Here is a 16557-nt window from a genome sequence, read left to right as displayed (position 1 = left end):
TTTGTGATAAATGAGAAACGGTTGAAGGGATTTTCTATTTACTGAGTACACAGAGTAACGTAAGAGGATAATCAGATCAGTGTAAGCACAGAAGAAACCTGTATTTCCTGATTTTCTTGAGTAACTTCAACTAGCCAATTTTTTACTTTCATTTTCAGCATGTGTTCAGTTAATTAGGGCCAGACATGACTGAACCTTTGCAAGAATCCAAGTATTTAGTCATGAATTATAACTGTGCCGATTCCTGTAAACTGACCAAATTAGGACATGTCCCGACAAACTTTGATTAAGGAATAAAGGACAATCAGCTTTCAGAATACAATAGTCAGCAATGGGAGATTCCTCCATTCACACTGTTTAACGTGAATGGTGGAATCTATGGAAATCTTTACATGTATGGCCAACTTTGCACACACTGTTTTCCAGCTCCACAGTGATAACAGTATAAAACACATATCCCCACATTCCCCTTTTTTTGAAGGGTTCTGTTCCACGATTCTGTATGCACACTGATGGCAATAATAAATAGGTAAGTAGTAACATTCATAATTAAAGAGGAGCTTTAGTCTCCCCCAAAAAATAAGTCAGCATCTACAAATGGTAAATGTTAAAGGGGGAGGGAGGAGGCAAGCAAGTGGAACTTCTACTTTTGGGTGAAGTTTTGCTTTAAAGAGGAACTTTACTCTCCATAACCATTCCCAGTTACCTGGTTTCATGTTCTGCACATTTAAGGTACCCACCCAGCGGATTCAGCATTGTCCTGCTGAGATACGCTTCTTCTCTGCACCCCCCTCGGTCCCACGCCACCATCTTCCTCTGCGGTGTCATCGGTAAGCTACCGGCTCTTCTGGGTTAAGCCGACGGCTATACTGATGATGAGCCACCTGGCCCAAAAATGTTAAAAATTAAATATATTTTCACTGAGTGGTTGGTGGAGACCAAGTCTGTCCATGAACTAAAGTAAAATTGTTCTTATTTAGCAGATCATTAGGGTCATTTGGTGCCCTTTCAGTTCTCAGTTATTGTTTTATATGTTACGTGTCACTTTTTGTTCAATAATCTTATAATTCTTCAAATTTTGACTAAACCTGCAGATTGCTCTGAAAGAGATCCTCAGGCAAAGTTTCCTTAACCTGACATGCACATTCATTGGCTGTCAGGCACTGTTGGTTATCTTTATTCATCCTTGCATCAGTCAAGCTTAATAGAGAATTAAAAGAATAGTCCGCATGGTAGATCTCTTATGAAACTAATGCCAGTCTCTTGAAATCAACTGATAACATTTTGACAGTTTTGGAAGGGAATTGGAAAACTTATAATGCATCTTTAGGACATAACCCTCAGAGAAATAATTGTTTTGGTCCTGCAGATGGGCCAGTTGGTATTGGAACCTGCGGAAAGGTTAAAGGCAATGGCCAATGTATCTGACTAACAGGATAATTGTCTCATCTGTCGTTGAAATAGAGTGATCATTCCTATTGATTTTTCTCTTTATGTATTAATGTCAGGGTTATGGCTCCTGTAGGTTTTTTTTATATAGCTTTGACACTGTAAAAGATTTTGGTAATTTATGATAGATTAAAAATGGAAATGACCTGTGTATGAACATACAGAATATTGATTATACTGTAGTATTAATGTTCTATGTGCTTTTTTTTTTTTTTTTTTTACAGAGCTGCAAAGTTACTAAGTGTTATAATCGATGTTCAAACACCCCTTTGTTTAAGAGTCCTCCTTATCTGTGTCCTTAATTTCTTTGCCCAGGATATTATGTCCAGATAAGGGCTAATGGATATAACACACAAAACTGGCAAACATTTGTTAAACTATATTAAAGTTTTTGAACTATTAAATGAAAGTGGAACAAACACAAGAGTTATCGTTTCCTATAACATACCTTTATTATGTCTTTGCTTACTCAGGGAAGGTTCTTTAATGAATGCCTGAACGTCTTACTGCTTAAAGAAGGACTGGGAAGAGCTGCTTATATTCCCAACATACATGCAGAGCGTGACCACCACTGGACATTTTACAAACGACTATTACAAGCAGAAGCCCGTGCACAGAAGTCAAGAAAGGGCATCTGGGAACAGGAAAACCAACTTAACATTTTAAAAAATAAAATGTTAACTCTTGGTATTTTCCAGAGGACAAAGCAACTCATTAATTTACTGGTCACACGTTGGAAACAATTCAAGAAATGAGAATAGATTCATAGCTGAACTCTAGGCAAACTAAAAGCCTTGTCTGTCCGCACTGCAAGGTTTAACTGCTCATTTAGTCAGTATGATAAGAGCATCTATCCCTCCGCTTTGGCAGGGTCTCCTGGTGTCCTCAAATCCAGTGCAGGGCTATGATCTTGATGATGTCAGAGGACCTTGGGCTGCCAAAATGCAGCTGTAGGGGTCAATCGGTCTAGCAGCCCAAAAAACCTGTAGGAGCGGAGGTACATAAATTGCTGTTCCTGGTCCCCTAGGCATACACCTTTGTTGTGCAAGCCCCGGTGCAAGAGAGGGCTTTTAGTTTTCCTGAAGTTTAGCATTAAGCGTTGTTTATATGTATATGTACAGCAGATTTACATGTTTGTTGCTTTAGCTGATGTAGCTTGGGCCCTGTGCATCATGAATGATCGCCATAAAGACAACTGCCTCGCTCTATGTCTTGTCAGGATAAAGGAGGTCAGGGAATGACAGCCAGATCAAGTTTCATGGCTGCTGGTAACAATACCGCATGCTGATTTTATAGCTTTTTTGTGTGTGTATTTTTATATTTGGTAGTTGAAGACACTTATTTACTGTTTATTTTTATTGGACTCAATGCAGCCACCCTGTCTGTATAGATGTCTCCAATGTAAACATAGCAGATTAGCTGCACAGTTAAACAAACATAATCTGAATATTCATTTTCCATTTACTACCATAGCTCCAAAAGTCTTGTGGTGTACTATGAGAAAAAAAAATTGATTTGTTTACTGTGAATCTGTGCCTTGTTTTTGGCTTCCCGGAGGAAAGAGAAATCTCTGGAACCAACAGGTATGGGGTGCATGTGAGTCACTCTTTTTCCTCACACATTATAGCTCTAATGCTTGGTGGTTGTCCGCTCAAGCACCCAATGCTTGCACATGGGGGTAAAGAAGGAGCCTCCAGCCTTCGATTTGTGACTTGGAGCCTACATAGGACATCCTTCTATCTCCCAGCAGACAAACTGAGCAGAAGAGAAGGCAAGTCAAGCTGGCCATACACTGTTGGAATTTCAGCCAGTTCATGAACCACTCAGCATCCCTCAATTGAAAAATTGAAGGAGCCAGGTGGAAAATTGTCGGAAGAACAGCAGTTGCATCCAATCGGATGCAGCTACTGATTGAGTATTTTGAAAGCTAAGGGGTCAGTTATCAAAATACAATAGCCACAACAGGAGATTTATCCAAGTATGGAGGGAGGAATCTGTTTAACTTTTTTTCTGTTCAGCATGCAGACTAATTGGGGAAAAAAATCTATATGTGTATGGCCAGCTTAAGCACAGCTGGAGGGAGTGGCAGTTAATTGTATCTGCAAATGTTAGCTGCCCTTTCAGAATAAAAGTGTATTTACTGTCATTATTTTTGTCATAAAGAAGGGAGATTTTTCCTTCTCTAAGGGTAGGTTTATACCACATGTGATGGGACTGCATTGGGTGCCTATTCCAGCACTATCCCACCACATGGACAAGGCAAAATGCCTTGTCTCCTGTGTGCCTGGTTCACACCACTGCATTGCAGTGGTGTCTGGGCACAGTACACTGAAAAAGGTACAGCATGCAATAATTTGTTTCACATCGCAGTGCGCGGCAATCCACTGCCTCACACCATGTGACCGGAGTGAATGAGCCCTTATTCATTTAGATGCATATTGTGTGTGTAACCTGATATCCTGCAATTCTGATCTATTATAAAAAAGGAACTATTCAGGCTATTTAGAGCAATGATTTTTGACCTTTTTGAGACCAGAGCTTTTGATGCCCTAACCGTAAAGAATAACATTTATAGTCATGCAATCATAGTATGGGAATGCAAAACATGTATTAACATGCTGGAAATCTCTGTATGGGGCTCAGTGTCGCAGTGGACAGGATAAGGGTTGTGGAGGGGGTTAGGGGACTTTGCAAACTTGTTATCCTTGTAAGAGATAAGGTTTCTGGAAGGGGCTGGGGAACACTGTGGGTGGTTTGCGGGCACTGTTGGACACTGAGGTTGAAGGTGTTATGGAGACATGAAGACTCTGCAGCAGGCTGGTGGGGCACTGTGGGAGCTTGAGGGGCATTGTGGAGGCTGAAGGCTCCCAGGGGGCCTGAGGGCACTGTGGGCCAATATGGGCAGTTAGGGGGCATTGTGAAAGGTTAAGGGATCTCCAGCTGCCTGGAGGCCTGGGAGAGGGGAGGGCATGGCCAGGCAATGACTTACGGCATAGTTATTGATAACCACTGATTTAGAACATAGAAGAATATGAATCCTCAAAAACCCTGACATCGGACTTTGCCCTCACCACTTGCTGGCTGCAAGTGGTAAATATGAAATGTTTATAAGCAGTGTTTCATATATACCTGACTAAATATTAAGAAAGGAAACATTTTTTAACTAAGAGCCGGTTCACACTGACCCGCCTGACAAGTCGCGTCCCATTCTATTCAATAGAACCGTTCTAATAGGAGCGACGCAAGTCGCTCCGACTTAGAAAAAGGTTCTTGTACGACTTTGGGGGAGACTCGCATTGACTTCTATACAGAAGTCATTTTGCAAGTCGCCTCTGAAGTCGTCTTCAGGACGACTTGCCGAGTCGCCCCCGAAGTCGTGCCGCCCCAGTGTGAACCGGCTCTAACTTTAACTGAAGATAAACAAAAAAAAAACATATGCAAAAACACTACATTCCCTTTAACAACTAGTCTGACTCTTGAGTCAAGTTTTTGCACCAATGGACAGAATGGTCCACTAGCACTAAGGTGGGATGGGTCTGATACCTTGAAGCAGTGGGTACCTCTCTCCAGTACCTTAATAAAAGTGCTTGAAGAAGGTCTTTGAAATAGTTTCATTATTTGTATAACAGTGTTCCTTTAAAGTCAATTTCTGTACATTGTTGCATTTGCTGCCCTGTGGGTTAGTGTAAGTGATGTATTTTTATTATATGTAATATTATAAATAAAACATGTTGTTCTGATGCACTAACAGTATTCATGTTTAATTTAGAGACATGTGGTAAACGTGAACCCCTGTCCATCATCCCACAGATAATAGCATGTCTAATGTGTTTATTTTATGTTTCATCAGACGTTTAGATCACTTGGGAAATCCTTTAAAATGTTCCTGGAAAGCCATCAGAGACAGCCAGATGCTGTAAGATTGTCTATGCAGTTCATTGTTCTCCACCAGCTTACTAGATACTCATTCATTGCAGAAACATCTTTTGTCTAGAGTCTCTAGAAGGAACAAAGAGGTGTGAATTTGTACATCCCATCACTCAGAACATTTATATTTATTTCATTATTTTCAAGTAAACAAAAGATAAGGCTACTGATTATTCAATCACACTGTGAGGAAAACACAAGTGTATGTAAATGCAGATATCTGTGTATCCTCAAAACATACTAATTGCAACAAATAGGACATATACTGCTATATCGGGTAGTGTATTGTATGGCTGATGTATACCTTTGTTTAACAATTGCATATATCTAAAGGCTAATCTTAGATTTCACTAAATAAATAAAACATTTACAGTTTTCAATTTTTGTCAGTTTATGAATTTCAAAAAAGCAGAAAAGGGATTCCATATTCATGTTACCTAGTAGGTATTTACATGTGTAAAATGCTAAAACAAAAAAAAGGTTCATTGATGGTGCTTGAAATTTGCCAACAGATGTTGACCCCTAAAACAAAAAAAGATGAATATGACCATGATTAGTGATTCTTAGAATGTTCTAACCAAATTAAAGAGTTCTTGTCTGCACTTGAAGGGTAACCAAAATAGCACATATACTGTATAAAGAAAAAATAATCCAGTATATTACTGTACGGTATAAAAAACTGCTACAGAAGCCACGTTGCAATTTAATGTTATGAAAAATGACCTTTTTCGGTCTGCAGCCACTGTGATTTTCTGTAAAATTCAATGCAATTTGACAACCCGAAGGCCTTCTGTGTCTTCTCCCCAGAAATACATTTTCTGCTTATGTGATTGGCTCACTGTTTTCCCAAGAAGTCTATAAATAAAAGACAAATAAAATCTTAGACATCCCCTGCAATAGCAATTTTATTTTTGGTGAGATGCTCCCTTAGGCCCCATACACACCATAGAATCTATCCGCAGATAAATCCCATCAAATGGGTTTCTGCGGATAGATCCTATGGTGTGTACACTCCGTCGGATATTTATCCGCAGATAAATCTCCCCTGGAATGGATTTCCAGCAGATGGATATTTGCTGACATGCTCAACAAATCCATCTGCTGGAATCCATTCCAACGGATGGATCCGCTCGTCTGTACAGACTTACCGGATCCATCCGCCCAAAGGGATTCCCCGCACGCGTCGTAATGATTTGACGCATGCGTGGAATTCCTTATATGACAGCGTCGCGCCCGTCGCCGCGTCATAATAGCGGCGACGGCGCGACACGTCATCGGCAGAGGATTTCAGTGCGGATTTCAATGCGATGGTGTGTACACGCCATCGCATTGAAATCTTCTGAAATCCTCGAGAGGATTTATCCACGGATACGGTCCGCTGGACCGTATCTGCGGATAAATCCTCTCGTGTGTATGGGGCCTCATGGGTAAAAACTTTCAACGGAATGCAGATACTGCACATTTCCTTATTGGAACACTGCAAGGGCATCAACTAATTAGATTGAACACAGTGAGGTTGATTTACTAATGGCTGTGCACTTTGCAATCATTTTCCCCAGAGCTTAGTGATTGTGATGAAGCTTGCCTTTGTAAACAATACCCAACCACAAGAGCAAGGAATATACCATATATAATAAAAAAAAGACAGAATTGTTGCTTGTACATGATTGAATAATGTAAATCTGCAGGGCTTTGTCACATTCACTAAGCTCTGGGGAAAATGACTGCTCTTGCAAAGTGCACAGTCTTTTTGCCTTTAGTACATCAATTCCAAAAACTTCCATTCAGGAACCAGACTTCCAATTAAATAGTAGAACACACAGCTTTTTCTTAAAGCGGTATTAAATCCCAAACCAAAAACATAATCAATTGCAGCATACTAATCCTTAGATGGGGTGACTGCATTAGTTTTATTTTCTTTGGCTTTTTTTCCCCCTCTGTTTTTCACCTGGTGATCTGGCCACACCTCCTGTATTAGAGTGCCCCCACTCTGGATGAATGAGAACAGGGGACATCAGCAATTTTAATCTAGGAGAGGGGAGTATTGTGCTAAATCAACTAAAAGTCCCACTAGAAAGTGTAGAAAATATGAATTGGAGAAAACTTTATAATCGAAAGTGTGTGCCTTGGCGACAAACACCAGAAATGGAATTGATCGACAGTCATGCTAATCCATTGCTGTAATCACCACGTGAATCGTCACCAATAGGCAAAATGCAATCTTACCAGATTGTAATGACTACTGAGTCCGATTCGCCTGTTGTAAACACTTTGCAGTATATTGGACTGACTCACTCTCCAAGCTGTATGAACTCAGTAAGAACCATATATTACAGACATCCACATGGAATCAAAGCGAATAAAACCACATTGTGTAAATCCGCTAAAAGCTTGAATTTACATACACGGTACAGGTTCTACTTGCATGATAAAAACGAATCTGAGCATTAAAACACAATTTCCAGGCTGTACAGCAAAGATTCCAAGTCTGGGAAGGTGTGACCGTGTCACGTGCGTAGGTTCAGCCAAACGTTTTTCGTCCCTTAGGACATCATCTGGGGCATCCATGTCACATGATCCTGCACGCCTATTTACAGATGCATTCAACAAGGGAGTTGCCCCATGCACGATTGGATAATAAGATAATGGTGGGTACTCATTGTGGATAAAAATGGCAAAATCCGTGGGCCAAGCATCGTCGATTTAAAGATGGCCACCAAAACCGGAAGTGACCAAATTAAACTGGCTGCCCAACTGGAAGTAGAGACATCCAAGCCCTGTTTTTTAATTAAAATGGCCAGCGGACTTCCACCCATAAAGACTCATTGTAAAACTATAAAAAAAATGCAGAAAAAACTGATGAAAAGGGGAGGAGAGTGCTATGGCCAGCACAGCTTCAGCTAAACCTCATTTTCTGAAAGATGGTACATAGAAGAAGCCAGACCACAGCAAAAAGAGCCCCAGTATTGATCAGGTCAACTTAACAGGCCTTATGTGGATGGTAATCTGGCAGATTTTTATCTGTCAATCACAACACATGTATGATACTAAAAAAAAAAAATATGAGTATGAATATTATAAAAATGTCTAAATAAAATGAAATATTGAATAAAAAAATTAAAGGAAAAAACTCTTGAATGCAATCACAAAACATGTAATCACAAAAAGATGACTCTAAATCACATACAGAAAGCTGAAAACAGATCACTAAAACAAATCACTGAATAGCTACAGAGAGAAGGGGGATACAAATGGGTTTATGCGTTTGATATGAATGCATTAATATCTCATTCTATATTCTTACCAAATGGACTAGGATTTTAGTTCATAAATCCATCGGGTTTCTAATTGAGAAACCCCTCCCCTCCAAGGCACCTTGTATTTATCTATTGCAATAAAGAGGATACTTTTAGGGTCTATTGTGACAGCACGTTTAGTGCTTCGGAACACTGTGTTCCTTTAGACCTTTTCTTATGTTTTTAATATGTTCATTAACCCTCATTGAAAAAGAACGTATAGTCCTGCCTACATATTGTTTGCCGCAGGGACAGGAAATAAGATAAACAACAGAAACAGGTAGGACTTTGCTACCAAGTTTGTTAAACTCTTGCAATGTACATAAATCATCCTGAGGGGATTTTATTCTACGATAGTGGAGTTACTGTTTAAATTGTATCAAGCATGATTATATATAGTGTAATCATGGACAAAAGTATAGCCACAACCCTCATATCGTAGCGACAGCAGACTGGCCACCCAAGGTTGAAGGGAGAAGAACAAAAGGCAGGATTGCCTTTCACTTATGTTAGTCAGCCCTTCAGTTGTGAAAAATATAATAAACACCCCTTGTGACAGTAATAGGTAGTGACAGGTACTCTTCATGGAGGGATCTGGTGTGTATACGACCCCAAATTCCTCCTTTGCACTTAAAAGTATTTAAAACGCCAAGTTTGGAAGTTTTAAATAAAAAAAGAAATTAATTGGTGAATTAATTTGAACCGCGCTCTCTCTTAAAGCAAAAAATACCTAAATGTACTATAAAGTGCAAGTGTATAAAAAGTGCATAGCAAACAATGACAGCAAACAATTTAACTAAATCCAAATGTCCATAATGAAGAATATCTAGTGAATGTCCAAAATAAATTTAATGTGCATGTGAATCTTCTTAATCCTGGTGAATAATAAGGAGTGACTGTATGTCTTCCACCACCATCACCTGCCAAACATCCTACTCACCAGAACTCCATGACACCCATTACAGGTATCAAAATCGCTGAAAAGATTATGCCAATATGGAGGGTTCTCCCGACTGCAAAGTTTTTAGGTAGGTTCTGCTTTCACAAGGTATTCAGCAAGTGTAGCCTTGTGTGCTGCACGGTGTCAGGGTATCACAACGCTCTCCTCCGCTCCACACTGGGCGCTTTGTGTCAGCGGACCGGCTGTGATAAGACAGAGCTGAGAATCCCACAGGTGTCTGCCTCTCCCCAGGTTGCTTCGGTGCTGGTTCAGCAGTGGTCCGTTAAGGCTTTAAGTCAGGTGCATGCCGCCTATATACCGAAGCTCGGTGCTGTGTGTGCCGCTCTCAGATAAATACAAGCATCCCCTATGTGCGTGCTCCCATTCTTTTTAAATTCTATTTACAACAAGCTAATCTCACCAATATTATTTGTTTACACTTATCACCATTTCCGTAGGTTTGGGATGTTTAACCCTTCCCCTCTTTTTTCTTGGCAGTTTTGAATACTGAATTTTTTTTTAAATGTCATGACATCGCTTCCGGGTTACTAGATCCGTAAACGGATCTAAGCCGATTTTTGGCTTTGTTCGGGTCTCCGGCCAGGCGGCGGAAATGCCGGCTGGTCGTTCGGGCCTCCTGTGGGACGGGAGAGATAACAGCCAACCGGGGGTACAAATGTCTGCGGGCCAGGTGCATGTTAATTCATCATGTGCACTGATGGGCCAGACATTTATCAGCGGCGGGTCATAGGGTCCCCTGCTTTACTAGCTTTTGGGTCCCATGCCAAGTGGCTGCCCTGCTGCATTATGAAGACAGGAGGTCGCTCCTTTACATTCTCAATGCAAAGCAATCTTTGATTGGATGAGGTGAAGATGTGGGGCAGTAACATCATGATCTCCACCAATCTCATTCAATCAGAGAACACTTTGCATTCATTAAGAGAATGTAAAGTGTTTTCTGAATGTCGCCAGTGCTTAGCAGACCACCTCCTGTGTTTGGTAAGATGCAGTTCAACTGATTGGCACAGGACCCAGGGGGCAGATACAAGACCAGTCACCCTGCACAAGGAGAGAGAGAGAGTATTAGTGACTGGTCTTTATTACAGAAAGCTCCTACACAGAGGGAAAGTCTCACATTGGATTACAGCACAGATCTGGAAGAAATACACAAAGCACACCAAGATTCAAGTAAGAATACACATGCCTCACGTATTTAGACAATATTTGCTTGCTCCGGAATTCAGCTTTTAAAATGCACCAAGTGAAAAGCAGGCCATAGATTATGCCATTTTCTTTCCTTCCCGCAGAGCTATTGTGTTCTGCTGGCGGGTAGCCTTCCCTGTTGGCAGAACACAATGATTAGTGTTGCCGGCTAAAGCACTGATCGATTGAGAAGAACCTGACAAGCTGGTTGTACACAAGTCAATCCATAGATCGAATTGTGTACAAGTGTGCCCATACATGGATTGAAATTCCACTTGTTTCTGCTGAACTGGCCAAATTTCAATGTATGGCCAGCTTAGGTTTTACCTTTTAGTGCTTTGTTGGGGCTGTTTGCACATGGACTTAGGATAGGATGGGAATATGGGAGAGTGCCACAGTAAAACCTTGGTTTGAGAGCGTTTTGCAAGACAAGCAAAATGTTTGAATACATTTTCCCTCGATATACAGTACAAGAGATGTCTTGATATAAGAGTAGCGTCATGTCATAACTGAGTATAAAAAAGAAGAGAGGAGCCTCTAAGTGTAGCAATATGGTTACATTTAATGTAGGTAAAACATTTAGTAACTTATTGCTACACTAAAGCCTCATACACACGATCGGACTTCAAATAAACTTTTCAGTGGATTTTTGTTTAAAGGGAGTTGGCCGGGCACACCCATAGCATACACACGGCAGGACTTTTCTGCAAACTTTCCCAACATCACGTGGTTTTTCTGCTCTTTACTGCCACCCTTTGGTCAACTTCTGCTATTGTTGGTTGATTTTAACATTGGTTTTGGACATGCGTGTTTGTACTTCGGGCAAAAGTCAGATGGACTTCTGTACACATGATAGGACTTTGCACCGTAGGACTTTTGTTGCCGAAAAGTTTGTCCGTTTGCAGAGAAAACTTTTTTCCGATAAAAACCGAAAAAGTTAGTCTGACAGAGCGTACACACGGTAGGATTTTTTTGAAAACTTGTTCATTTTGAAGTTTGTTGTCAAAAAGCCTGACCGTGTGTATGGGGCTTAAGAGGTGCCTCTCTTCTCTTTTATACCCTGTAAAAAAAATGCTTTGATATCCAAGTGCCAACATGTTTCTGGAACGAATTCTGCTCGCAAACCAAGGTTTTACTGTATTTGCATTTTAAAAAGTTGTTAAAAGTATAATACTGTAAATGTAATGTAATAAACAATATTAGATCTAAGGTAATAGGCCTAGGATTCTTGATAGTGAAGTGATTTATTGGTGCTTCTAGTAAGTCTGACATGTTATAGGGTTTCTCTGAGAAACATGAACAGAAGAGGCTAATTGGGGTTGTCACTGAAAGCCTAGTCGGTTCTACTATCAAATACTTTATTTTATGTGGCTATCTGCTTTTACTTGGAATCATATGAGTTACAGGTTTTTGGATGTCGGCTCTTAGATTTATTTTGGAGTGCACTGTATTCATATCATCTTCCTTTTGTTGTAGGGTTTCTATTCACTGCGCTCCAACTAGGGCTTTACAATTTCTGTCAGATAAAGTTTCTGCACAAATTGTCACATGGCTGTGAAGCTTGGACAATCCCTGCTGAGTCCATTGAGAAAGGCAAGCTGTTTCTAAGGCTCCATCTCAGGCTACTAGATCTAGATAAAACATGGAAACACAAGAAGCTAGCCGCTCACTCTTTGCATTGGGCTCATATATCACAGGTGTATAAAACACTCCTTTTGTTGTCAGTCTTCAGCTTTTTAAAGCTTTTTTTAGTAAATGTATCTACATAGAATGCGATCTTTCTTTCAGTTACGTGAAGTTTGGGGGATCACTGTGAGATGGATTATTGGTACAGCGCAAACAATAAGACATTTTCAAATCTTCCAGTATGCTGGAAATCTACTTGGCCCCAGTAACACAATTTAGGTCTAAAGCCTTGTACACACGATCGGATTTTTCAACAGGAATTGTCTGATGGCAGGATGTTGTCGGATAATCCAACGGTTTGTATGCTCCATCGGACAATTATTGTCATGCTTTAAACTTTTCCGACAACAAATGTGTGAAGTCGGACTATTCAATCGTGTGTACAGAAGTCCGTCGGAAGCAATGCTAACCATAAGACAACATTAGCAGAAGTTTCCCAAAGGGTGGCACTAAAGAGCGAAAAACACATTGTTTTGTGTTTGTTGGCCAACAATTCTTTGCCGTTTGTATGCAATACAAGTTCACGGCCAACGCCCTTTGGACAAAAGTTTGACGCTTTGTCCGATGGAAATCTGATCGTGTGTACCAGGCTTTATAAAACAAAGGCACCCTCCACATCAGAAGAAGCCAGTTAACCACTAGCCGACCGCGCACCGTCATTATACGGCGGCAGGTCGGCTCTCCTGGGCGAGAGCCCGTAGCTATACGTCCTATCGTATAGCCGCCACTAGGGGGCGCGTGCGCTCCCCGCTCGCCCCCGACTCCCGTGCGTGTGCCCGGCAGGCGCGATCGCCGCCGGGCACACGCGATCGCTCGGTACAGAGCGGGGAACGGGAGCTGTGTGTGTAAACACACAGCTCTCGTTCCTGTCAGCAGGGGAAATGCGGATCTTCGGTTCATACAATGTATGAACAGAAAATCAGTGTTTCCCCTAGTGAGGCCACCCCCCCCCCCACAGTAAGAACACACCCAGGCATACTTAACCCCTTCCCCGCCCCCTAGTGTTAACCCCTTCACTGCCAGTGGCATTTTTATAGTAATCTAATGCATTTTTATAGCACTGATCGCTATAAAAATGCCAATGGTCCCAAAAATGTGTCAAAAATGTCCGAAGTGTCCGCCATTATGTCGCAATACCGAAAAAAAAATCGCTGATCGCCGCCATTACTAGTAAAAAAAATATTAATAAAAATGCCATAAAAATACCCCCTATTTTGTAAACGCTATAACTTTTGCGCAAACCAATCAATAAACGCTTATTGCGATTTTTTTTACGAAAAATATGTAGAAGAATACGTATCGGCCTAAACTGAGGAAAAAAAATGTTTTTTTATATATTTTTGGGGGATATTTATTACAGCAAAAAGTAAAAAATATTCATTTTTTTCAAAATTGTCGCTCTATTTTTGTTTATAGCGCAAAAAATAAAAAACGCAGAGGTGATCAAATACCACCAAAAGAAAGCTCTATTTGTGGGAAAAAAAGGACGCCAATTTTGTTTGGGAGCCACGTCGCACGACCGCGCAATTGTCTGTTAAAGCGACGCAGTCCCGAATCGCAAAAAGTACTCTGGTCTTTGGGCAGCAATATGGTCCGGGGGGTAAGTGGTTAATGAGAAAAAATGATCTGTATTTCCTTAAGTGCCTTTTTCATTCTAGATATAATGTGCCAACATATCATTTCTCCAAGGAAGTACCTAAATGATGTATGCAAATTCTTTGATTAAAGGGTTAGTTCACCTTTACAGCAAAAATGAAAAGGTGAATTAACTCTGGACACCCCCCCCCCCCCCCTCGGTCCCTGTACTTATCTCCAGATTTCCCAAGATGTCAGTACCCTAGTAGCCCGGAGATTTGAAATCCCTGCTCTTTTCCATCAGGGATTCCAGGATGGACCATATGGATTCTGATTGGTCAGTATCTTCTCTTCCCCTGGAATTCTTTGATTGTCTTTGAAAAAGATTGCGATAGTCAACCAATTTGCATTGCCTGTACCAGTACAGCCCTATCAGACAGCCTGCAAGTTCATCCTCCCTTGAGAAACGACAGGTAGGTACACAGCTTTGACCACCCCTTTGGCAATTAAAGATATCAAAGGGGTGCAACTGCTTCCAGATCCTGGAGTTGGACAGAGACAACAAAGCAACGATTTTTAGCCTACACGTTTCGCGGGAACCCCCGCTTCGTCAGGGATAATGAAACTGGTTGAGTGAGTGAGTGAATAACTTGTATAGCGCCACAAATGCGAACTGAATCGCCTCAAGGTGATTGTGTACCTACCTGTAATTTTTCAAGGGAGTTGGGTGTTCCCTGGGCATCCACCAGGTCCTAGGCTCTTGCTTAGCTTGCCCTGTGGATAATTTGGTCCTAATACATGCAAAACTTTCTGTGCATTGTTACTAAGAAGAAAGACTTTAATTGAGCTCCTATGCACATTCTTGTATTGGGGATCATTTGAAACCTCTTCAATAAGCACACACATTTTAACCACTTTACACCCGCACGCCGTCATATGACGTCCAAAACAGGGACCTGTTATACCGGGTGGACGTCATATGACGTCCTGGGCTTTGCGGGGGGATATCTCAATGATGCCTGCACCCAGAGGCATCATTGAGATATCATTTTTTAGCGGCGGTGATCCTGCGCACCGTAAGAACGATCATAGCGGCGGTTCCGCCGCTAGATCATTCTTACATTCTGTCCCCTCCCGCCGCCATCCGGTGCTTCTCCAGGCTCTCCTGTCCCATCGGGGGCCCGGAGAGATGATCGCCGTCCGCCGGATGTTTGCCATAGAGAAGACTGGTGACCAGATGGTCACCAGTCATCTCTATGACCGTCGGAGGCCCGGGCGCGATGTGATGACGTCACGCCCGGGTCCCCGTAAAGTAAACAAACCGCAATTGCGGCTAGTTTTAATGAGATCTGTGAATTTTTTTTCACGATCTCATGCTTTCCAGCCTGGAGGAGAGATGTGGGGTCTTATTGACCCCGCATCTCTCCTTAAAGAGGACATGTCACACACATTTCCTATTACAAGGGTTGTTTACATTCCTTGTAATAGGAATAAAAGCAATTGAATTTTTTTTTTTTTTTAAAAAGTGTAAAAAATAAATAAATAAGTAAAATAAATAATAATAATAAAAAAATTAAAATGCCCCTGTCCCCGGTAGCTCGCGCTCAGAAGCGTACGCACATGTAAGTCCCGCCCACGTATGTAAATGTCGTTCAAACCACACATGTGAGGTGTCGCCGTGTGCGTTAGAGCGTGTGCAACAATTCTAGCACTAGACCTCCTGTAACTCTATACTGGTAACCTGTAAAAAAATGAAAGTGTCGCCTATGGAGATTTTTAAGTAACGAAGTTTGGCGCCATTCCATGAGTGTACGCAATTTTAAAGCATGACATGTTAGGTATCTAGTTACTCGGCGTAACATCATCTTTCATATTTTACCAAAAAATTGGGCTAACGTTACTGTTTTGTTATTTTTTAATTTATGAAACCATTTTTTTTACAAAAAAAAGCTGTTTGAAAAATTATTGCACAAATACGGTGCAAGATAAAAAGTTGCAATGACCGCCATTTTATTCCCTAGGGTGTCTGCTAAAAAAACATATATAATGTTTGGGGGTTCTGTGTAATTTTCTAGCAAAAGAATGATCATTTGTACATGTAGGAGAGAAGTGCCAGAATAGGCCTGGGAAGGAGGTGTGTTTTAAAGCCCGGTATTGAAGTGGTTAAAAAGACTCCCTAACATTGGTCAGCGTGCCAATAAATGTTGCTTTGTTGTCTCTGTCCAGCACCAGGATCTGAATGCAGTTGCACCTCTTTGACATCTTTAATTCTGCCACTAAAATAGATAACCACTTAAGTTGGGTCTCTAATTACTGGAATACAAAGATCGGGGGAGGAAATGCCAAACCAGAGCTTGGAGAATAAGTTACATATAAATTGATTCGTTTGTATTTCAAAGATAAGCCTGCGGTTGTTCTGCATTTGAGTCCCGGCATGTTTTGGTAGGCTGCCATGACAGACTGTAAATTGTGGTCTGATAA

The 16557-nt window shown here is 41.2% G+C and overlaps 1 protein-coding gene across 1 annotated transcript in view; it reads left to right on the top strand.

Annotated features, from left to right (window-relative positions):
• C4H3orf33 (chromosome 4 C3orf33 homolog) overlaps nt 1–4668 on the top strand; it is a 36866-nt gene extending 32198 nt beyond the window's left edge. Inside the window, exon 5 of the mRNA XM_040349225.1 lies at nt 1923–4668. Within this exon, the coding sequence (XP_040205159.1) occupies nt 1923–2204 (282 nt within the window). The 3' untranslated portion in view covers nt 2205–4668. The remainder of the gene's footprint in view (nt 1–1922) is intronic.
• The last annotated feature ends 11889 nt before the right edge of the window (nt 4669–16557 follow it).

The sequence above is a fragment of the Rana temporaria genome, chromosome 4 (genome assembly GCF_905171775.1).
Source record: "Rana temporaria chromosome 4, aRanTem1.1, whole genome shotgun sequence".
Lineage (NCBI taxonomy): Eukaryota > Metazoa > Chordata > Amphibia > Anura > Ranidae > Rana > Rana temporaria.
This window is presented reverse-complemented; position numbering and strand designations above follow the sequence as displayed.